General features: G+C 46.4%; 1 protein-coding gene across 1 annotated transcript in view; it reads left to right on the top strand.

Moving 5' to 3' along the window:
- Nucleotides 1–24,281, top strand: part of LOC137655697 (uncharacterized) — a 123,816-nt gene that overhangs the window by 10,222 nt on the left and 89,313 nt on the right. The window contains exon 2 of the mRNA XM_068389689.1: nt 12,472–12,558. Coding sequence (XP_068245790.1) covers nt 12,472–12,558 — 87 coding nt within the window. The remainder of the gene's footprint in view (nt 1–12,471; nt 12,559–24,281) is intronic.

The following is a 24,281-nucleotide window of genomic DNA, read 5'->3' as shown; positions in this document are numbered from 1 at the left end:
TAGAGCAAGGAGAACATCCACCCTTAGAGTCTACCAATCGAAGTGGGAAATCTTCCGAAACTGGTGCAAGTCAGTATCCGTATCCTCGACCAGTACCTCTGTAACTCAAATAGCTGACTTCCTCTTATATCTGAGGAAAGAACGATCTCTTTCAGCTCCCACTATCAAGGGTTACAGAAGCATGTTGGCATCAGTCTTCCGTCACAGAGGCTTAGATCTTTCGGTAAATTTTTAGTTTCAGCCAAATTTGGAAAAATGCAATAAAAATATATTTGTTGCATCAGAAATAGTGTGGTTTCAATGAATTTAACGTTTATTTTGACTGCAAACCAACCGATTTAGAGGTTTACTATGTATACCCTAGTTCATCCCACCAATTATGGGGGACACCCTTTGGGAACCGGGGTTTTGGGTGGGGGAAGGGGGGGGGAGGGTGTTGGGGCATTGAATGATATTTGCAATAAATGAATAATTAATGTTCCAGCACCCCTCCCCCATACCCCTAACTAGGCCTACCGGGGGGAGGGGGGTAGGGCCCCCCTGCGACCCCCCTTATGGCCAAAGTAATTTTCAAGGCACCACAGAACCTAACAAACCCACCTAACCTAACCTAGGGGCCCTGTACCCCTACCGGGGGGGGCTTTGCCCCCCCTGCGACCCCCCCTTATGGCCACAGTAATTTTCAAGGCACCACAGAACCTAACAAACCCACCTAACCTAACCTAGGGGCCCTGTACCCCTACCGGGGGGGGGGGGGCTTCGCCCCCCCTGCGACCCCCCCTTAAGGCCACAGTAATTTTCAGGGCACCACAGAACCTAACAAACCCACCTAACCTAACCTAGGGGCCCTGTACCCCTACCGGCCCCCCCCCCTTTAACCAGGGGTAAATTTGAATATATATATTTTGTTAAATCATTTCTTACCTTAAACGGAAGATGACGATGAAGATGTGGAAGGTTGTGGTTGACCCTCTTCTGAATCATCAAGTACTGGAATACGTTCAGATTTGGTACAATACCACACATGTCTATCCTCACGAAAATGTAAAGCCGAATCACATTTACCACACTGGACACTTAAAGGTAATACGGAATGCTCCCTTAGAAAACGATTCACTACTTCAGGAGTTCCATTATAATTCCCATGAAATCTGCCGATCACATCAAAATAGTAATAACGACATATTTCACACAACCGTACCGGAGGATCCATGACAGTCAAGTGACGTGTGATGAAAATATAGAAACCGGAACTTTTGAAAACCGAAAACAAACGACAATCACGGGTTTCTCCCATAATGAAATAGGGAAAAAAACAAAATACTATCGTTTACAATGTTATATTGCACGAAAAACAGATCCTTGAAACAAGCCTGAGAGACCAATGAATCGTCCAATAATAACCCTTGAAAAGAACCCAGTAGTATTTAGATTGGAGGAGCGACATTAGTGGGAGGAGCAAATGCGCATTCAAGCAAATATTGTCACATTGCGCAATGGGGAGGAGCCAAGTAAGATGAAAACAGATATACAAACTAACAAGAGCTACCTTGCGTGCCCATGGAAAGATATACACTAAACTTAGAAAAAGTCAAGACCTTCAATTCCTGAAATATTTTTTTTCTCTGTAAGTATGCATTAGCGACAATAATGTATTGAGAAGAAGTGTTTTGTTATCACGTGCTTTACTAGGAAAATATATTAATATAATACATTTCCCAATTTGGCTGAATCCAAAACTTTACCGATCTTTCCAACAATAAAGATCTACAGGACCTCCTTAAGTCTTTTGAGACCACGAAGGAGCGTCGTTTGGTTACACCTGGTTGGAATTTAGACGTGGTACTAAGATTCCTCATGTCAGACAGGTTCGAGCCGCTACAATCAGCCTCCCTGAAAGATCTCACCTTAAAGACTCTTTTCCTGGTATGCTTAGCCACAGCTAAAAGAGTCAGTGAGATTCATGCCTTCAGCAAGAACATCGGATTCTCATCTGAAACGGCTACATGTTCTCTACAACTTGGTTTTCTAGCCAAAAACGAGCGGCCTTCTCGACCTTGGCCAAAATCGTTCGATATTCCAAGCTTATCGAATATGGTTGGAAATGAACTAGAAAGAGTCTTATGCCCTGTGAGAGCTCTTAAGTTCTATTTAAAACGAACTAAACCTTTACGAGGCCCGTCTGAAGCTTTATGGTGTTCAGTTAAGAAACCATCTTTGCCTATGTCAAAGAATGCTTTATCCTATTTTATCAGACTGTTAATACGAGAAGCTCATTCCCATCTGAGTGAGGAAGACCAAGCTTTGCTGAAGGTAAGGACACACGAAGTTAGAGCTGTCGCAACTTCCGTGGCCTTTAAACAAAATAGATCTCTGCGAAGTATAATGGACGCAACCTATTGGAGAAGCAAGTCAGTGTTCGCGTCTTTTTATCTTAAGGATGTCCAGTCTCTTTACGAGGACTGCTACACTCTGGGACCATTCGTAGCAGCGAGTGCAGTAGTGGGTGAGGGCTCAACCACTACAATTCCCTAATTCCATAACATTTTTTAATCTTTCTCTTGAAATGTTTTTATTGTTGTTTTTGGGTTGTCCGGAAGGCTAAGAAGCCTTTCGCATCCTGGTTGATTTGGCGGGTGGTCAAAGTCATTTCTTGAGAAGCGCCTAGATTAGGGGTTTTGATGAGGTCCTGTTGTATGGGTTGCAACCCTTGATACTTCAGATCCTAGGGGTCGATCAGCATCCTGAGAGGATCGCGAGGCTCCGTAAGGAAGACGTACTTAAAAAGGCAGAGTAATTGTTCAAGTCGACTTCCTTACCAGGTACCTATTTATTTTGTTTTTGTTATTTTGATAACTTCTAAAATGAAATAAAAATTCTTAGCTCATAATAATGTAAACATATAGTGCTGGTCTCTACCCACCCCCCTGGGTGTGAATCAGCTATTATAATCACCGGCTAAGTTAAATATTGAAAAATGTTATTTTGATAATAAAATAAATTTTTGAATATACTTACCCGGTGATTATAAATTAAAGGACCCTCCCTTCCTCCCCAATAGAGACGCAGTGGAACGAGGAGAAAATTGAGTTCTTTGTTTACATTGAGTACTGGGTATCTGGACGACAGATGGCGCTGTTGGGCACACCCGCAACCTGTGTAGCGATCGCTGGCGAATTTTACCTTAGAGTTTTCTGTCGAGCAACAGAGTTGCAGCTATTATAATCAACGGGTAAGTATATTCAAAAATTTATTTTATTATCAAAATAACATGTTTCCCATTCTAGTTCATTCATGTTTACTCTAGACTTCGTTGTTGTTCCGTTAGCCAATCATGAACCCATACATATGGAAAGTTTGCATAGGGGGTGGGGTTTAATATTTCCCTACCCTCTTACCTTATCTCTTCAAGTGGTCTCTTCATATCCCTTCTAACAAATCCTTTTCCCTGGAAAAGTTTTGTTGTCCGGGTCATAAAAGTAAGTCATTAATTTCTTTAATTTAAATGTTTTTAGCATGCGCAGCTCAACATTACCGCTTACCAGTACAAGTTTGTGACCTGGGAAGGGGGTCCGGGGGCTTGCTCCCGGCTAGGGTTTGTGACCTGGGAAGGGGGTCCGGGGGCTTGCCCCCGGCTAGGGGTTGTGACCTGGGAACTACTAGGTTAGGTTAGGTTAGGTGGGTTTGTTAGGTTCTGTACTTTTGTACCCTTGTATATATTGTGTAAAGGGTACAGTATATGGAAAAATGCTTTAAAATACACATGGTAATATTAGCGTAGCATTGCTAACATTAGCAATGTCAGCGTAACATTGCTAACGTTAGCGTAACATTGCTAACGTTAGCGTAACATTGCTAACGTTAGCGTAACATTGCTAACGTTAGCGTAACATTGCTAACGTTAGCGTAACATTGCTAACGTTACCGTAACATTGCTAATGTTAGCGTGCGCAGTACATACCTTCTTGATGAGTGAAGTGAGGACGGAATTTGAACAAGAGCCATTATATTTAAATATTTTAACAGAAAATAAATTTATATGTTTTCTTGTAGAAAATAACATGATTTAATTGGTTTTCAGCTTCATTTCATCCGCAACAACAAAAACCAGTTCGGGTACTTGAAGTTAGTCGAACTGGTTGTTCTGTTTGTTTCCCAGAAAAAGGAAGGTCAAATTCAGTTAAATCACATAATTTCCTACAGGAAAACATATATTTTCTGTTCGAAATGAGAATCTGTAATACAGTACAACTTTACCGAAAACTTTATACTGTACTCATCTCAAATGCATCAGGCTTTTGTTCTATTGTTTCCCTTCCTCGACCTTAGGGGTTATAGTTTTGGAGATTTAGCTGATCAGTGCTCAGACTAGGAGTAACAAGTAAAGACTCGGGTATTATGGTTTTGGAGATTAAGCAATCAGTGCTCAGACTAGGATTAACAAATAAAGACAGTACCAGTGAAAGTATGGCTATTCACGTTATTTACATTGAGTAATGGCTTCATGTAAAATGTCTTTATTGTAACGCTGTAGGCAGTTTCGTTTACTATTTGCTTGGGTATTTAGATGTTGAATACAACTATCAGTTTTGGGTTTTCAATACATAGGCTATTGCTGATACTGTTAAATATTGTATTAAAGTTTAAATTCCTCTCTATATGTAAGTAACTATGCAGAAAGTACCAAATCTTATTTGTTCCGTAACTTAAATACAAACCACGCTTTGTTCCGTAACCGAAATACAAACCACGCTATTTACATAGGGTATTACTTTTGGCGTAGCTGAAATGACGAGCCATTAGATTTTAACGAGGGTTAAACTAACAACGCGCTAGTCACTGGTGAGCTGCCTCACTTCACTTTTGGCTCGGACGATGAGCAGACGTCTCTGTCCCGTCCTCGCATGGCAGCCATTAATGTTTTGTCTTTACCTAATTACTTACTTTTCTTATACTTAATATATATGTAAACATTCTTATGTTTATGTATATATTTGAGTATAGAAATACAGTAAGTTTCCTTTTCAGTGTTTGTGCTGTGTGTGTGTAGGAAGTCCACTCAATTGTACGACAACTTCTCCGTGTGGTCCCAGGCCCCCACGGTGACATTTCATGGGTCGCGATCTCTCCCTTGGTCCTTCGGTGTTCTCTTCGGCGGGCGCCGTGGGGAATCGTCATCGCTGGACTTTATTTATTTATCTGTTTCTCCGCTGTTCCTCCTTCCCTACGGGGAACTTGGTCTATCAGCGTAGGGAAAATGGGAGTTAAGTTTGACTACGGTCTCTCTCTCTCTCTCTTGAGGTCGTTCACCCTTTTATTACTACTACGTATTACGGTAGCTTCCTTCCCGTTGCGGGTTGAGTTGCTACTCCGTTTATTTTGTCTCAATTATTTTTAATCAAATCTAATTGTATTTGTTAACTTTTCAGCTTCTGTGTAGAACGCTTCCCTTCGGGGTTCATTCGTTCTTACTATTAGTGAACATTCTTAGATGAATTACATAATTATAATTGTTATAATTCTGTTTTTGTTACAGTTCTCCGCCTTCCCCCTCTTTCCTGAGTGTCAGTGGGGGAGGAGGGCTCATTCCTGGTGCGTAATTCTTATGTTCTTTTCCCTCGGGGTTCCCCCGGGGGAATAAATGTTGGCTAATTATTTTATTTTCACAGTTAACTATCTAGTTTTTTCGTTTGCCTAATGTGCCAACGAAGCAGAGCTGTCCTGTTTGGGCCTGGGGAGTCTGCTGTTGCCGCCTCCTCTACGACTTCGTCATGGGCGTGTTCCCTTCTCCTAGAAGTTCTCCCGTGACAACTGTCAGCTCCTTAGTTCATTTAGAACGCTCAGGAGGTTCGCCTCCATGGGTGGGTAACTTCCCTTCCGAGTGAGGTTCCCTTCCCAGGTATGAGTTTTTTCCCCTTCAGGGGGGGGCAACTTCTCTTACCTTAATAATTCCTGGTTGATTTTTTCCTGGTCCTCGGGCAGTTATGCTCTTGGTGCTGAGCGACCGCTTTTGTAACCATGCTCTAGGGGCTGAGCGGTTGCAAGGCCGGACCATGGAATTCGTGCGATTATGTTCTTGGTGCTGAGCGGTCGCACTTGCAACTACGCTCAAGGGGCTGGGCAGCTGCAGGAGCTCCTCTTCGGAGAGTTTCTCTTTATGGTCAGCTTGCTGATCCAACGGCCCTAAGGGGCGCCTTCATCAGTTCTTCTGGTCTCTTGTACGAAGTGTTCTCCTCTCTCGTTCGCGGGAAGGACACTCATAGAGACTCCTCTTCGGAGGACTCCCCTGCTGTTGTTGCTGATGTTGCTGAAGGCTCAGTTCCCCCCTCCGAACATCCTTCGAGTGGGCAGCTGAGTCCAACGGTCTCTCCTTTGAGTGTCTCCCCCTCGGGGGAGTTCACTAACAGAGACTCCTCTTCGGAGGACTGATGATGGTGCTCCTGTTCGTGGTCGTCTTCATCTTCAGCCGCAGAGGATCCTCCTCGACGAGAATAGACCGTTACAGCTGCTTCGCTAGACCTTTCGGCAGATCGTCCGCGATCTCCGACACCTGCCAGACATTCTTGTCTTCCATCTCCGTTCCTGGACACAGATGTGCAGTGGGCGCCACTCCACCCCGTTTTCCGACGGGCACCGGTCCCTTCGGGACTAAGGGCTTATCTCACAATGTGCGTAAGTCCCTTAGTGCCAGGTTTTTACCTGTGCAACGTCGTTCTCCTGCGCGCTCGCTCGCTCGCAGTAGTTTACAAATACTCTTCTGCTGTGGACCAGTCTTCTGCTGAATCAACACTCCAGCGATCTCCTGTAGCTGAGTCTCGCCGTAGATCTCCTGATCGCCAACGCTTCTGGGACCTTCTGTGCGGCTACGCGCCTTGTGCACCAACGGTCTCCTGAACACCCAGGATCGCCTGCTCGCCGGCGCACATCTGATCGCCCTTTTCTGATGTACGCAATGCGCGCCAACGTTCGCCCTTGCGCCCACGATCTCCGGATCAGGGCGCAAGCAGGGAGATTATTTCTTCACTGAACTCCACGTTCACCTGTTCGCAGCGCACATCTGCGGCCCCTTTCCTGATGTGCGCAATACGCGCCGACGTTTGCCCACGCGCCCACGATCTTCGGATCTGGGCGCAGGCAAGGAGTTTATTCCTTCGCCTCCTCGCCGACGATCTCTCTGGTACTGCACCCTCGCTGATATCTTCTGGCCGCGCATATCTTTTGGCCACGCAACTACGCGCCGCCGCCCAGGAGACACCTAAGCTAGCGCACGGGCGCTCACAGGCACCCCTGGGCTCTCCTTGCGCGCCAGCGATCTCCTAAGCGCCCGCACGCGTTTTCAAAGCGCCAACGCTTCAATCGTCGTAGGTTTCCTACGCGCTCTCGCGTTAACTCTCCTGTACGCGATCGGTCGCTACGCGCCATCGCTTGCCAACGCGCCTTCGCCTGCCTACAAGCCATCCCTCGCCAAGACGCGCCATCGCTCGCTTACGCGCCAGTGGTCTCCTGGCCGCCTGCGCTCGCCTTTACGACCGCGGGCCCTCGTGCCCGTGCGCCCGCGCGCCCACGCACATGCGCACCCATGTTCGCCCGCGCGCGAACCAACGATTTTCCATCGCGGGAGCGCCAGTCCTGGCCGCCTGCGCTCGCCCTTACGACCGCGCGCCCGTGCACATGCGCACCCATGTTCGCCCGCGCACAAACCAACGGTTTTCCATCGCGCGAGTGCCAGCGCGATTTTGTCCGCAATTCCTGTCGGGCAACCTGGCGAGTCTTCTGGAACGCGTACTTCCAGATCATTGCCGGCATGATCTCTCACCTGTAGACGCAAAGCAGCGCACGTGCAGGAGCAGGAAGAAGCTTCAGAGAGGTCTGGGCAACATTCTTCTCCTTTTCAGGCAGGCCCCATCATCTGTACTCTTCAGGATCGTCCGATCCCCTTCCCTCCAGCGGGAGTCGCTGACACTGCGTCTGTCAGCCGTCAGCAGAGGAGGTACTTCGAGATCATGGGGGAACCTGGTTTAGCCCTTCCTCTCCACCAATCCGTGGAAGGGGCTTACCAGGGAATTTTTCTCTCGAGAAATTCTCCGCCCGGCAGGTGACATTCTCGACTTCGGAGATCTTAAGCCAGGAGAAAGCCGCAAAGTGTGCCATGCAGGCCACTTCGTGGCTGGTCGTCTGGCTTGGATCTTTGGGCATCCTGCTGCGATCCGAGAATTTGTCCAAGGAGAGCTCCAGGAAGGTCATGGAAACTTTCCTCCTCTCGGGCACGAGCACCATCGTTTCCCGGCTCACCAAGTTTCAAACTTGTGGGCAAACTCGATGTTGAAGCATTGAGATGCAGTGACCGAGAGGTTCCTCTCGGAAGTCCCAACCATGGATGTCGGCAAGCTCAAACACTCTTCCATCCTTGGAAAGACCTTGTTTTGAGCCCAAGGACGGGGAATGGACAGCTGAGAGGTGGAGTAAGTCGAATCACGATTCGCTCCTCCAAAGGTGGTTACATCCGGACCCTACAAGCCTCCAGCGCCTCAACAAAAACAGCCTCGTCAGCCTAGGACATCGGAACCGGCCCAGGCAGCTAAGACAAGGTGTCTAAACAGCAGCCCCCTCCTGTCAGAGACAAGAAGGGTGGGAAGTCCTCCTGGGGAGGCAATAATCCTAGAGGGAGCGGCCGACACCGCAAACGCTAGGATTGGCAGCCCCCCTGCATGGTCCCCAGTGGGGGGATGCCTAAGGTTGCGCGTTCAGGTGGCAGCAACTCAGGGCTGACTCCTGCACGATCTCCGTGATCAGCCAAGGATATCGCGTCCCGTTCGTTACATCTCTACCTCCACTGACAGCGAATCCAGTGTCGCTGAGCTCCTATGCCATGGGATCGGCAAAGGGGCAAGCCCTTCGGGCAGAAGTCGAGACCATACTTTAGAAGGATGCTCTCCAAAAGGTCATCGATGGCTCCCCCCCCCCCCCCGGCTTCTTCAGTCGACTTTTTCTTGTAGAAAGCGTCTGAAGGCTGGAGACCTTTCATCGACCTCTCAGCCCTGAACAAGTTTGTCGAGCAAACTTCGTTCAGCGTGGAACAGCAGAGTCAATCAGGCTTGTAGTGAGACCACAAGACTTCATGTGCACACTGGATCTGAAGGACGGGTACTTCCAGATCCCAATCCATCCGTCTTCCAGGAAGTACTTGAAATTCAGCCTAGACAACAAGATATACCAGTTCTAGGTGCTGTGTTTCGATCTCTCCACAGCACCGCAGGTGTTCACCAGAATGTTCACCCTGATATCTTCATGGCCGCACAGGAGCGGCATCCGTCTCCTTCGCTTTCCGGATGACTGGCTAACCCAGGCAGTCTCGAAATCGACCCTTCTTCGACACCGAGACAAGCTTCTGGGACTTTGCCAAGATCTACTGATCATGGTAATTCTCGAGAAGTCTTCTCTGCTTCCATCGCAACAACTGGGACATATAGGCATGATATTAGACTCCAATCTCCAAGCCTTCCCATCAGATGTCAGGATAGCAAGGCTGAGGAGAGTCGCAGAACCTTTCCTCAGACGAGGAGAGCTTCCAGCCCAATCTTGGTTACTCCTAGGTCTCCTTTCCTCCTTGTCCAGGCTAGTTCCAAACGGCCGCCTCAGGATGAGATCCCTGCATTGGCGGCCCAAGTCCCCGTGGAATCAAGACAACGATTCCCCGGACATTCTGGTCCCTTTGGGACCTGCGGAACGAATGGACCTGCAGTGGTTGTTGACCTACGGAAACCTTTGCAAGGGAATGGATCTTCTCGTCCTTCCCCCGCATTTGATGCTGTTCTCGGACTCGTCAAAACAGGGGGGGGGGGGGGGGCACGTTCTGAATCAGGCCTATGGTCAGAACCAGAAGGGTACCTCCACATCAATCTGCTAGGAATGAAGGCCGTATTCTGGCCCTTCAACACTTCCAACAGACCCTGGCGAGTCACTCCGTGAACGACGACAACACGGTAGTGCCTTTTGTTTCAACAAGCAGGGAAGTACCTTTTCACAACCACTTTCTCATCTTGCAGTAGAGATACTGAGATGAACCGAAGTCCATTCAATACCCTATCGGCTCGCTTCATTCCGGACAAAGGAATGTGCTCTCCGACAGTGAGCAGGGCCTCACAGATAGAGAGTACCGAGTGGTCTTCGGCCCCCCCTGGTAGCCAACAAGTCCTGACCTAGTGGACCTGTTTGCGACAGCCTTGAATTTCAAGCTGCCGCTGTACTACTCCCCAGTCCCAGACCCCAAGGCACTCTGGCAAGATGCCTTCCTACAACGGTGGGACAACATTGACGTCTATGTCTTCCCACCGTTCTGTCTGTTGAGAAGAGGGCTCAACAAGACCAGACTATCGGTCAACCTGTCGATGACTCTGATAGCTCCGCTGCGGCATCATGCAGAGTGGTTCCCGGAACTTCTGCATCTCCGGACGGAACTCCTGAGAGAGCTTCCCCCACGACACGAGCTACTCAAACAACCACACTGCAACATCTACCACAAGCCATAGCATCGCTTCGGCTTCACGCCTGGAGACCATCCAGCATCTCCTCACAGAGAGAGGCGTTCCGCAACAAGTTGCGGAGCGGATGTCTCGACACCTGTGAAAGTCATCCGCAGGGGTCTACCAGGCGAAGTGAAGAGTCTTCTGTGGTTGGTGTCGTGAGAGAGGTACCTCTCCCCTTGATGCCACTATTCCAGCAATAGCGGAGTTATTGTATATGGGCAGGAGGAAATGCGCCTTTCGCTCTCGGCGGTGGAAGCCTATCGCTCAGCCTTAAGCCTGGCCTTCAGGCTGAAAGGAATAGACATTTCCTCCTCGCTGGATCTTTCATCGCTCATACGAAACTACGAACTTACCTGCCCCCAGTCGGAAGTGAGACCTCCTCCATGGAATATGGTTCGGGCTCTTGGGGCTCTTAAAAGATCTCCTTGCGAACCATTACGCCAGGCTTCTGATTGTCACCTGTCTTGGAAGACGGTGCTCCTGCTCGCTCTGGCGTTGGCCAAGCGTGTCGGCGAACTTCATGGTCTCTCGTACGACGTCGCCCATTTAAGAGGATAGGTTATCAGCACTGGGAGAGACTAAAGGAGGATCACCAAAACATTATCTCAACATGACAACTCACGATGTCAGGGGCATAGCTATGCCCTTGGCCCATCTAAGCAGATTACTCTATGACACAGGTTTTACAAGAAAAGGTATGAATGCTCTAGGTGACTTTCGCAACCTTTCTCCTGCAAGATGTGACCCACAGGAACTCGATACGATCTCTATCGGTCCGGTGGTGGCTGCACAACAGCTGGTTGTATACCTCAAGCTCCTTATTGGACAAGTAGCAAAAGGTTGAGGGCACTGCTACCCGGTTTTAGTGTGCGTGAATGAAAAGATTTGACTGGCTCTTATTCTTTTCTTCATCCTACCCTCTCGTGGGGAAAGCAGCATCCTAGGTTCTCTGCATAAGCTGATCCCAAACCACTGCAGGTAAACTATGCTCCCTTGTGTACCTAGTATTAAGCTAATACTGTTGCGTCCCCATACCCTGGCGAGGTGGTATTGGGAAGTCTTGGTTACATCAGGTTTTTCCTACATAGACTCGGAATAACTTTACTTAGACAGTCACACTTCTGCACGTCTCAACACACAGCTTGCGTAGGCCACGGACCTTGCATAGCAAGGTTTAGCGAGGGCACTGACTCCTTATTTTTGAGTACTGTACTAAGATACTCATATAAGGAGCCCCCGGGCAAAGCCAAAAAGCCAGATTGGCAGGGACGTCCACCCTTCCTAATGGGTGAGTCACCCCTAATAAATAGCGTGGTTTGTATTCCAGTTACGGAACAAATGACAAATTCGTAGATAATTTGTATTTTTCCTAACTATACAAACTTGCTTGCCATCCCTATCCCCCTTAAAGTCCTACCTCCAAGCAAAGTGACTAAATCACAGGTGTGTGAACGGGAATGGTAGCAAGCTACCCCCCTTAGCCCCGCTAACTAGCGGTCTGGGTAGTTAATCCTCGCTAAATTTTAATGGCTCGTCATTTCAACTCCGCCGAAAGTATAACCCCTAATAAATAGCTAAGGTTTGTATAGTTAGGAAAAATACAAATTATCTACGAATTTGTCATTTTTATATTGTGGTTTTGGGGAAATAATAGCACATACCTAATGGGGTTGTCACCAGAGTATTGGTAGCAGTAGTTGCTATCAGAGTTTTTACTGTACCAATTGAATTATTCTGTATTATCCATTATCAATCATGTAATCCTGCATAAATTGCTTACTGTATTTTTTTGATAAGTGTGGTGAAGGGTAATATAATTACTGTATGTGCACGATCCCTTATATATGCTAAGAAACTAAATTTATTAAAGAATTTATTTTCCAGCTGATTAGCAATGAATACAAAGTTTGCAACTTAAACCTTAAACATCATCATCTTTTACCAGGTGCAACAAGTCAGCTGCACTCATACGTTTGAAGGACCTTGATGCGCTTAATCCTTTTCCTAAATCTAAGAACCTGACAATATCAAAGTAAGTTTATGCATGCTCTTTCATTAGGATATGGTTAATAATTGTCTGCTTAATTATTTGTATTATTGAAAAGTTAATCCTATAGTACCACCAGCCACCCGTTCAGATATTACCGCGAGAGAGTTATTGGTTCCGCTGACTGGCCAGACAAGTACTACATTGGATCCATCTCTCTTTTTACAGCTCATTTTTTCTTTGCCTAGACATACTGAATAGCCTGGCCTATTCTTTACACATTTTCCTCAGTCCTCATACACCTGACAACACTGAGTTGTTCCGTAACTGGAATACAAACCACGCTATTTAATAGGGGTTTGTTCCGTAACTGAAATACAAACCACGCTATTTAATATGGGTTATTACTTTCGGCGTAGCTGAAATGACGAGCCATTAGAATTTTAACAAGGGTTTACTACCCCCATCGCTAGTTAGTGGGGGTAGGGAGGGGTAGCTTGCTAAACCCCCCCCCCCCCCCACACACACACACCTGTGGGGTGAGCTCACTTTTACTTTGGCTCGGGTGGTGAGCGGACGTGTCCGCTTTCACCCTCGCTTTTTGACAGCCATTAATGCTTTTCGTCTTTTTACTTTTTCTTATACTTTTATATATATATATATATATATATATATATATATATATATATATATATATAAACATTCTTTATGTTTATGTATATATTTTTGTGTATAGAAATGTAGTAAGTTTTCTTTTCAGTGTTTGTGCTGTGTGGTAGTGTACGACATCGACACCGGTGTAGTGCTAGGCCACCATGGTTTTACGTCATGGGGCGCGGCCTCTCCCGCTTGGTCCTTCGGTCGTTTCCTTCGGCTTTCCGTTAATTCGTCCGCCGTGGGGAATCGTCATGGCTGGACTTTCTTCATTCATCTATTATCTTCGCTGTTCCTCCTTTCCTACGGGGAACTTGGATTCTCAGCGAAGGGAATGTGGGAGTTTAGTTTGACTACGTTCTCTCTCTCTACTCGAGGTCGTTCACCCTTTACTACTACTACGTACTATTACGGAAACTTCTTTCCCGTTGCGGGCTGAGTTGCTATTCCGTTTTATTTGTCTCAATTATTTTTAATGAAATCTAATTGTATTTTTAACTTTTCTGCTTCTGGGGAACACTTCTCTTCGGGGGTCAGTGGTTCTTACTATTTGTGAACATTCAAAAATCAGTTACATAATTATAATTGTTATAATTCTGTTTTTTGTTAAAGTTCTCTGCCCTCCCCCTTCTCCCGTGAATGTCAGTGGGGGAGGAGGGCGCATACATAATTTTTAATTCTTATGTTTTGCTATTCCCTCGGGGTTACTCTTCGGAGTTTCTCCCGGGGGAATTTCTGTTAAATAATTATTTAACTTTATTTTCCCAGTTAACTATGCAGTTTTCTTCGTTTGACTGAAGTGTGCCAACAAAGCAGAGCTGTCCTGTTTATGCCTGGGGAGTCTGCTGTCGCTGCCGTCTCTCTAGGACATCGTCATGGGCGTTATCCCTTCTCTCAGAAGTTCTCCTGTGACAACTGTCAGCTCTTCAGTTCATCTTAGAACGATAAGGAGGTTCGCCTCCAGGGGTGGTAACTTCCCTTCTGAGGGAGGTTCCCCTCCCAGGTGTGAGTTCTTCCCCCTGCAGAGGGGGAACTTCTCATACCTTAATATTCTTGGATGGGTTTTCCTGGTTCTTAGGCGGTTATGCTCTTGGTGCTGAGCGACTGCTCTTGTAACCATGCTCAAGGGGCTGAGCGGTTGCAAGGCCGGGCCATGGAACTTCATGTGACTATGCTCTTGGGGCTGAGCGGTCTCTTCTGTAGCTATGCTCAAGGGGCTGAGCAGCTGCGGGATCAGTCTTGTGACCTCTCGTTCGCGAGGGAGGCCACTCATAAGGCCGCCTCTTCGGAGGATTGCTCCTTATAGGTCAGATTGCTTACCCTACGGCCCTTAGGGGTGCCATCACCAGTGTCTTCAAGTCTCTTCTACGAAGTGTTCACCTCTCTCATTCGCGAGAGAGGCCACTCATAGAGACTCCTCTTCGGAGGATTGTTCCTGATTAGAAAGGAGAACCTGTTAGTAGGAACACCTCTTCAGGTCTCTCTCCTGAAGTACCTTCTGCTCTCAGATATTTCCTGCCAAGGGTGGGTTACTCACCTAGGAAGGGAGCAGTTTTTTTCAGGTTGTAGTCTCAGAAAAACAGGTCTTTTCACATCAACGACTTGAAAACAATTATGAGAGCAAATAAATTGTCGGGGGAAGAGTCAGTAAGGACTCCCCTAGAGCACTTGATGTATATGGTCTTGCTGCAATCCTGTCTTCCTGCAAGAAGCACTCAACTTCGTGGAGGCTCACAAAGGTCTCTCCGTGGTGTTGATGTGCGACAACTACATGATTTTGACTTACATTCCCAAACCTTTTGGGACACCTAGCAGTGGAGATGTATCATTAGGTGCAGAACAATGCAGTGTCCCTCTCGGAGAGGTTTATCCTTGAGATGAGGAATGTTATTGCTGACCATTTGAGTCGACCAGGGACAACATTAGGTTCCGAAGGGTCCTTTGCTGCCCCTGGTGGCAAGTCTTGACCTTCTGGGGTTCTGTGTCACTAGACTTGTTCACCACTCATCTGAACACCAAACTCTTGTGTATTGCTCTCCAGACCCAGACCCTGCGGCAGCAATGAAAAATGACTTCCAGCACCCTTGGGATGGATTAGACTTTTGCGCATTCCCACTGCTTTGTTGATTCGTCAAGTGCTGAACAGAGTCTGAACATCCCTAGAGGTAGAAATAATGCTAGTAGCCCAAAATTGGCCAACAGCAGAGTGGTACCCAGACCTGCTGGACCATGAAGTGGAGAGATCGAGCCCTTATTGTTTGAAAACTTGGCTCAAGATCAAGCAGTAGCCCTTCACTGCAATGATAAAGTGATTTCTCGTTTTTCAGGAACTCAAAAAGTCGGTAATCAGGGGAATAGTGGCCTTGAGTGGAGTAATATTACCCCTACAACACCAAACACAGAATGTCTCCACTTGGGTTGATATACTGCTGTATCACTGTAGGTTCCGCAAAGCCTCTCTTTCGATGGAGATGCTGGATAGTCTCCAACCATGAAGAGACAGGCAGAGAACTGCCTCTTGGAGCTTTCTTACGTGCAGTTGATGCAATTGGTTTGACCATTCTGGGAGTTCTCACTTTATGCACTCTGTGCGGTTGATGCAATAGGTTTGGCCATTCTGGGAGTTCTCACTTTATGCACTCATGAGAACTTATAAATCCTCAGGGGAAGCATCGCCAGCCTACCCCCTCGAGCACATGAGATTTATGGTCTTGCTGCAACCCTTGCGTTCCACAAAAACCACTTTATAGCACAAGTGTTCAAAGCTGGTGCATGGAAGAGACAAATCATTAAAACTCTTTAGAGCACCCAGATGGTGATGCCTGCCGATTGCTTGCAGTTGCCACCTCTCAACATCGTGCCCCTAGGGCACAACAAGTCTTGTGAACTATAACCCTTTGAATAGACTTGAGGGTAGGAACTCAAACTCCCTTTCTGGGATGTGTCAAGGGTCTTAGTCCCTTGAAAAGTCTCCCTATGGACCCATGCATTAACCTTAGGCAGGGGTGTTACCCTAAACACTGCCTTTCTCCTTGCCTTAGCTTCAGACAAGAGAGTAAGTGAACTAAATGGCCTATCCTACTGAATGTCAGTCCAAAGTGTATAACCAAAACTCAAACTCCGGTTGTTAACGATGCTAGATTGATTTATCACAATATCGTCTCTCAAAGTGGTAACTGATAACCCAGATAATCTTTACTCTGCCCTGTAAGTGTGGTCAGATAGTATCTGAAAAGGACAGCCTATCTGGCTTGTACAGTGGTAACGTGTTTGCCTAGCATTCGCATGTCGTCAAATCGATCCCCGGCCGGGACCGTGAGTTTAAGCTGGGGAGGCCACTGCTGTTGTTGGGCACCACAGCCAGACCCCTTTAACCTTTATCTTAGACCCGGGATCCCAAACTTGTTTGAGCACAGGCTGCTCCAAGACAAGGCTATCCATAAACTCAATTTCCTTATAGCTAAGAGGAAAAATTATGAGAGCATATAAATCCTCAGGGAAAGTGTCCCCAGTGACCCCCCTAGAGCACATGATGTCCGTGTTCTTGCTGCAACTCTGGCGTTCCACAAAAACTACTCAGTTGCCCAAGTTCCCAGGCTGATATCTTAAAAAGACAAAACACTGTCATGGATCACTATCTGAAAGATTGTTCTCAGATCTTTAAAAAAAAATTTTAAACTATTGTTGCAGCTCAGTAATTATTCTAGCTTAAGCCCTTACGGTACACCTAATTGTTTATCAAAGCATCATTTATTCTCTGCATTATAAGGGTATGGAATGTGGATGAAGTGTGATTGTACTCGTAAGACTGGTCTGGAGTACTGGTTTGGATCACATCCTAATGCAGGTAAAATGAACTTATTCTCTTTTAAGAATGATTATTTTTCAATATTAAACTTACCCGATGATCATATAGCTGCATCCCTGCTGCCCGACAGAAAAAACCTACGGGCGGAATACGCCAGCGATCGCTATACAGGTGGGGGTGTACATCAACAGCGCCATCTGTAAAGTAGGTACTCAAGTACTCGATGTCAACAAAGAACCAATTTTCCCTCTGTCGTGCCACTGGCAAGACCTACTAAATACGCCGTCCCTAACTGGATTTGTTTTCACAACGATTTGGTGAAGTACACTATTCCAGTTTTGAGCTTTCGCTATGCAGGGGTTTTTTCTTCATTTCAAAACTTGAACTCGTTTTGGATAGATTTAATTATGGTGACGAAGAGAGTATGGACTCTCTTTCACTTTTAAATGGCCGACCCTTCCCTTAGACGGAAGTGTGTTTAGGTTTTTGGTAATTTTGCTTAACACGTTATAGATCCATTTATTTTATATCTCTCCGCCTTTTTAGGCCTCTTCGGTTAACTTTCCAATTATTATAAACTTATAAAAAATAAATTTTTATGTTTGTTTATATGCGACCTTTCCTAATAGTAGGCGGTCCTAACTTGGAACCGAAGTTAATTAACATTGAGCCCGTTATATCGTATTTAACCTTTAAAGAATTTAATACTTTTTTAATTTTAATGTTTCATGAAAGAATTTCTTTGATAGTCTCGTACTGTTTTCAAAGATGAACTAACGTTTAGTTTTTAGTCTCCGCAGTTGTTGACGTTCAGAACGTTCAACTTGCGCTCTATCGTTACGATAGAGAGAGAGTGTTTCACGGTTTCACTTTGCAGTAAGAGTAAACCGATTCTAGCGTTTCGTTCATTCTTTCTTAGCTTAAATGGTTTAAATTCTAAATAAAGGAACATTTTATTTGGGAAACCTTTCAGTTTTTTCCTTTAGCAAATAACATGTTTTAACGATATATAATTGGGCTCTTCTCTCAGGTGCTAAATCAAGAGAGAAGAGAGAGAGAGATAGAGACGGAGGGAGAGAGAGGAGAATAAACGTTTCGTTCAAGCGGGTAACGTTGTTCTCGTTTTTTACTCTTCTCCCTAGTCACTGTAGGGGAAGAAGGTAAAACGTTTCTAGGGTTTTATTCTTGTTCCCAGGCTTTATGCGGTGAGAGATTGTAAACGTAGTTTATTTGATCTAGTGTTTAGTCTCTTTTCCAGCCACTGAATTCTTTATCTTTATTTATGTTTTTCTGTTGCATTGTAAAACTTTTCGCAATTACTACCTTTTAATGAAGGATAGGATTGCGTGTTTCAGGTAGAAATCAGTTTAAGTTTCGATTTCAGTGAAATAAGTGCAAACAGAAAATCAAAAGTGATAAAGTGATATGCGCAAAGTGTTACAGTGTTGCGTCCGAGGGTTCGTCTGTTCGTGCCAGTTGTTCACCTAGTCCGGGACCTCTTACAAGCTCCCAAGCCCAGGGAAGAAGTAATGTCGAACGACTTATGGGTTCCACAGGCCTTGATCGACGAACAGACGTTTTTCCCTCCGTGGTTTCGGGCGTATCTACACACGTTTGCCGACGTGAGATCGCCCCACCCACACAAAGACGAGAGAGCCCATTTATTCCTCGTCTGCGGAAGAGGTTTCTCGTAAGAAACCATGGACCAAATCTTGCAGCTTTTAAGTGCAAGTCGGTCCCTTCTGCGCTAGTCCAACGGCCTAGGTGTAGCCACTGGGTCAGTTCGGACTCGCTGCAGTCATCCGACGACTGAACACCTCCCAAGAGAGGCAAGGTGGTACCGCAACAGGCAGTAACTCCGTCTGTTGCCGCACCAGCTGTTTTAGACCCTCAGTCACAACGGACAGTAGCTCCGTCTGTTGCCGTTTTTTGTAGACCCTAAGTGGTCTTTACTGCAGTCTATGCAGACTCAGTTAGCTGCGGTTATGCAGGAGTTTCGTGCGGAGAAGGTTGACACTGCTCTCGTTAGCCTACAACCTGCCACTGTTGTGCGCCCAGCTCACGCTGAGGCTGCCTGCTCCCACACTCCGGCTGCGGAGAGCTCCACCTCCGATGCGCAATCGACCCTGCCAGACGCATGTTAACGTTAGCCGACGTGCGGCTCCCTCCGTTAACATGCGTGAGCTACCGCATCAGCAGTGGGAAGGTGGAGCAAGCTGCCGTGTTTTGACGCGATGCGTTAGTTTCCGCAACCCACGGCAGTCCCCACCACGCACCACCACTCCGCTTTGGTTGTTGCCTGCTCCCACACTCCGACTGCGGAGAAGGTTGACGATGCACCCGTTTGCCTACAACCTGCCACGGTTGTGCGCCCAGCATGGCTGCCTGCTCCCACACTCTTGTTGTGAGAGCTCCTCCACCCATGCGCTGTCGACCCTGCCAGACGCATGCTGACTCCCACAGACACACGGAGCACTCCGTTGCCGTGCGTGAGCTACCACAAGCTGCCGTGTTTTGACACGGTGTGTCAGCCTCCGCAACCCACTGTGGTTACCGCCACTCGCCCGCAGCAGACTAGTCAGTCAGGAGTTGAGGCTTCCCCACACAGCTTTGGTTGTTGCCAGCTCACAGACTGTCAAGCAGTTACATGACGTTGCCTTCTGGTCTGCTACTAATGCACCAGTGCTGTATGTCCTCACGCACCTGTTGTGGTTGACAGTTCAGTTTTTGACAGTTCACAGACTGTCAAGCAGTTACATAACGTTGCCTTCTGGTCTGCTGCTTTTGCACCAGTGAGACCCTCACTGAGATAACCTAGCTTTTCTCGGACATGGTTCCTGTAGATGAGAAAGTGCTGTTCTCCCTCCTTCTGATATTCCTTTGAGGACTCTGTCATTTGGAGAGGAGCCTTAAGCTGCTTAGCCTCCTATGGACTTTAATTAAAGCATAACAAGGCTTCCAGGGATGGTAAATGGTTCCGCTTCAGTCGCTAACCCCGTCTGTTGCCATACCTGCTCCCATAGACCCTAATGGGCTTTGTTGCAAGACATGCAGTCCAAGGTTGTGTCCTTGATAGAGGATTTTTTACGGAGAAGAACCTTCTGGCCAACAACCTTCCTACCGGTTGGTTGTACGCCCTGTTGACGCTGAGGTATCCTACTCACGTCCGCCAGTTGAGATGGTTCCTCCACCGGTGCGACCCAGTGTGGGTTGCCAGTCGCACGTTGACGTTAAGCGACTCTCGGAGGTGGTTGTGGACGTTCAGTGTGTCACTAGGAAGACGTTCAACAACCAGCAGAGGTGACTTGTTGTGACGCAGTGCGGCAACCTCAGCAACCTCAGCAACCCTGTAGGGGGTTGACTGCACAACCCAGACAGTCTAGACAGTTTCGGGTTGACGCTGTACTTCCTCGCGTCCCCATGGTTGACAGTTCACAGACTGTGCAGCAGTACCATGATCTTGTGTCCGGCTCCGTCACGCATCCACCAGTGCGACCGGATTCAGCGAGTCAGACGTTGCCCACTCCGTTGCCGTTTCCTCATCAGTTTCGGATGAGGAACCCTCTGATGAGGACATTGCTGAACAAGACGATCAACCCCCAGCCCTGCTATCCATCCAGGAGATGCTGAAGAAGGAACACTGCCCTGTCAGGCTGTGGATGAGTCTGGTTAGGACACTGTCATCCGTGGTTCAATTTGTGTCACTTGGAAGACTACACCTCCGTCCTCTTCTGTATCATCTAGCTTTTCACTGGAAAAGGACAAGACGCTAGAAGCGGTCTCGATCCCGGTTTCCGGAAAGATAAAGTCTGGTCTGACTTGGTGAAAGGACTTTATCAACCTTTGAAAGGGTCTTCCCCTGACTGTTCAGACTCCCAACCACGTTCTCTTCTCGGACGCATCGGACGTAGGCTGGGGTGCGACATTAGGCGGTAGGGAATGCTCGGGATTATGGGACTCGAGTCAAAGGACAATGCATTTCAACTGCAAGAAGCTTCTGGCAGTACGTCTGACCTGGAAAAGCTTCAGGTCTCTCCTTCAAGGCAAAGTGGTGGAGGTGAACACGGTCAACACCCTGCTTTGACGTACATCTCCAAGCAAGGAGGGACCTACTCTCTGACATGGTACGAGTTCGCAAGAGACCTCCTCTCCTGTTCAACAGGTCTAGACTTTTCACTAGTAACGAGGTTCATCCAAGGCAACTTGAATGTCATAGCAGTTTGTCTCAGTAGGAAGGGACAAATAATTCCAACATATTGGACCCTCCACAAGGATGTATGCAAGAGACTTTGGGCCACCTGGGGCCAGCCAACCATAGATCTCTTCGCAACCTCGATGACCAAGAGGCTCCCAATACTTTGCTCACCTATCCCGGACCCAGCAGCAGTTCATATAGATGCCTTTCTACTAGATTGGTCACATCTAGATCTATATGCATTCCCTCCGTTCTAGATTGTCAACAAGGTACTGCAGAAGTTCGCCTCTCACGAAGGGACAAGGTTGACGCTAGTTGCTTCCCTCTGGCCCGCGAGAGAAAAACTCACCGAGGTACTTCGATGGCTAGTAGACGTTCCCAGAACACTTCCCCTAAGGGTGGACCTGCTACGTCTACCACGCGTAAAGAAGGTACTCCAAGGCCTCCACTCTCTTCGTCTGACTGCCTTCAGAATATCGAAAGACTCGAGAACTAGAGGTTTTTCGAAGGAGGCAACCAGAGCGATTGCTAGAGCAAGGAGAACATCCACCCTTAGAGTCTACCAATCGAAGTGGGAAATCTTCCGAAACTGGTGCAAGTCAGTATCCGTATCCTCGACCAGTACCTCTGTGACTCAAATAGCTGACTTCCTCTTATACCTGAGGAAAGAACGATCTCTTTCAGCTCCCACTATCAAGGGTTACAGAAGCATGTTGGCATCAGTCTTCCGTCACAGAGGCTTAGATCTTTCCAACAATAAAGATCTACAGGACCTCCTTAAGTCTTTTGAGACCACGAAGGAGCGTCGTTTGGTTACACCTGGTTGGAATTTAGACGTGGTTCTAAGATTCCTTATGTCAGACAGGTTCGAACCACTTCAATCAGCCTCCCTGAAAGATCTCACCTTTAAGACTCTTTTCCTGATATGCTTAACCTCAGCTAAAAGAGTCAGTGAGATTCATGCCTTCAGCAAGAACATCGGATTCTCATCCGAAACGGCTACATGTTCTACAACTTGGTTTTCTAGCCAAACACGAGCTGCCTTCTCGGCCTTGACCAATATCGTTCGATATTCCAAACTTATCGTATGGTTGGAAATGAACTAGAAAGAGTATTATGTCCTGTAAGAGCTCTTAAGTTCTATTTTAAAAAACCTTTACGAGGCCCGTCTGAAGCTTTATGGTGTTCAGTTAAGAATCCATCTTTGCCTATGCAGAGAATTCTTTTCCTATTTTATCAGACTGTTAATACGAGAAGCTCATTCCCTTCTGAATGAGGAAGACCAAGCTTGGCTGAAGGTAAGGACACACGAAGTTAGAGCTGTCACAACTTCCGTGGCCTTTAAACAAAATAGATCTCTGCAAAGTATATTCGACGCAACCTATTGGAAAAGCAAATCAGTGTTCGCGTCTTTTATCTTAAGAATGTCCAGTCTCTTTACGAGAACTGCTACACTCTGGGACCATTCGTAGCAACGAGTGCAGTAGTGGTGGGGGCTCCACCACTACAATTCCCTAATTCCAGAACCTTTTTAATCTTTCTCTTGAAATATTTTTGGGTTGTCCGGAAGGCTAAGAAGCCTTTCGCATCCTACTTGATTTGGCGGGTGGTCAAAATCATTTCTTGAGAAGCGCCTAGATTAGAGGTTTTGATGAGGCCCTTTAGTATGGGTTGCAACCCTTCATACTTCAGCTCCTAGGAGTCGCTCAGCATCCTATGAGGATCGCGAGGCTCAGTAAGGAAGACGTACTTAAAAAGGCAGAGTAATTGTTCAAGTCGTCTTCCTTACCAGGTACTTATTTATTTTATGCTTGTTATTTTGAATAACTGCTAAAATGAAATACGGAATACTTAGCTCATAATAATGTCAACATGTAATGCTGGTCTCTACCCACCCCCCTGGGTGTGAATCAGCTATATGATCATCGGGTAAGTTTAATATTGAAAAATGTTATTTTCCTTAGTAAAATAAATTTTTGAATATACTTACCCGATGATCATAAATTAAAGGACCCACCCTTCCTCCCCAATAGAGACCCAGTGGACAGAGGAGAAAATTGGTTCTTTGTTGACATCGAGTACTTGAGTACCTACTTGACAGATGGCGCTGTTGATGTACACCCCCACCTGTATAGCGATCGCTGGCGTATTCCGCCCGTAGGTTTTTTCTGTCGGGCAGCAGGGATGCAGCTATATGATCATCGGGTAAGTATATTCAAAAATTTATTTTACTAAGGAAAATAACATTTTTCATACACTGAATTTGTTTGATGGTTGATTTTCATATGACTTCATCTCTGTCTTAGACTGGGCCTAAAATATTGGACATTGCAACCTTGCCTCTTTATGGACTGGTTGGACTGTCTTTACATATCCACTTTGTACTTGTAACTGTCATAGAGAGGGCTAATACCTCTTAACGGAGACTTCCCCCCCCCACCTAAGGAAGACCCCCACTTAAATGGCTCAAAAGTTTGTATCTGCTTGGGAATAAACTACAAAATTTTCAAAACAATTTCTATTTTTTCTAGCTATACAAACATGAGTACAGTAATTTAAGCGAAGATCACGCCTCAACCACCCCAAAAGTCTGTGACCAGAATAGAGTGAAGCCTATTGGCAGCCATCATGGAGCCCAGCATTGGGGTTGCTATGGTAACCAACCATAGTGCAACAGAGCCCATTTTCTTTTTTTTATTGTCTGGTCATAGAAAACGGAACTAGAAGTTTATCCCATTTAACTGACCCAGATTTGTTTAGCTAGGAAAAATACAAATTGTTTTAAAATTTGTAGTGTTTTGAAGTGCTATACAGTAATTTGAAAAGACATTACTGTACTAAACATTCTACGTATGACAATCATTTGGTCGACCAAGAGAAGAAAAAGTTGATAATTGAGAAAAGCTGTGATAAGACAGAAAAAGGCTTTTTGTTAAGAAAAAAAGAGAATAATCTTTTGCTAGCTAGTTACATTGTTGTAGAAAAAAATGCCAAGTACTGTATTCAAAGAACAAGTGATGGAGACTTTATAAAAGGAAGTTTACTTGCTGCATCTGAAAGTGTCCAGAAAAAGAGAAAGACTGCAAGAATATTAGTTTATCTCAAAGAACT

The sequence above is a fragment of the Palaemon carinicauda genome, chromosome 1 (assembly GCF_036898095.1).
Source record: "Palaemon carinicauda isolate YSFRI2023 chromosome 1, ASM3689809v2, whole genome shotgun sequence".
Classification (NCBI taxonomy): Eukaryota; Metazoa; Arthropoda; class Malacostraca; order Decapoda; family Palaemonidae; genus Palaemon; species Palaemon carinicauda.
This window is presented reverse-complemented; position numbering and strand designations above follow the sequence as displayed.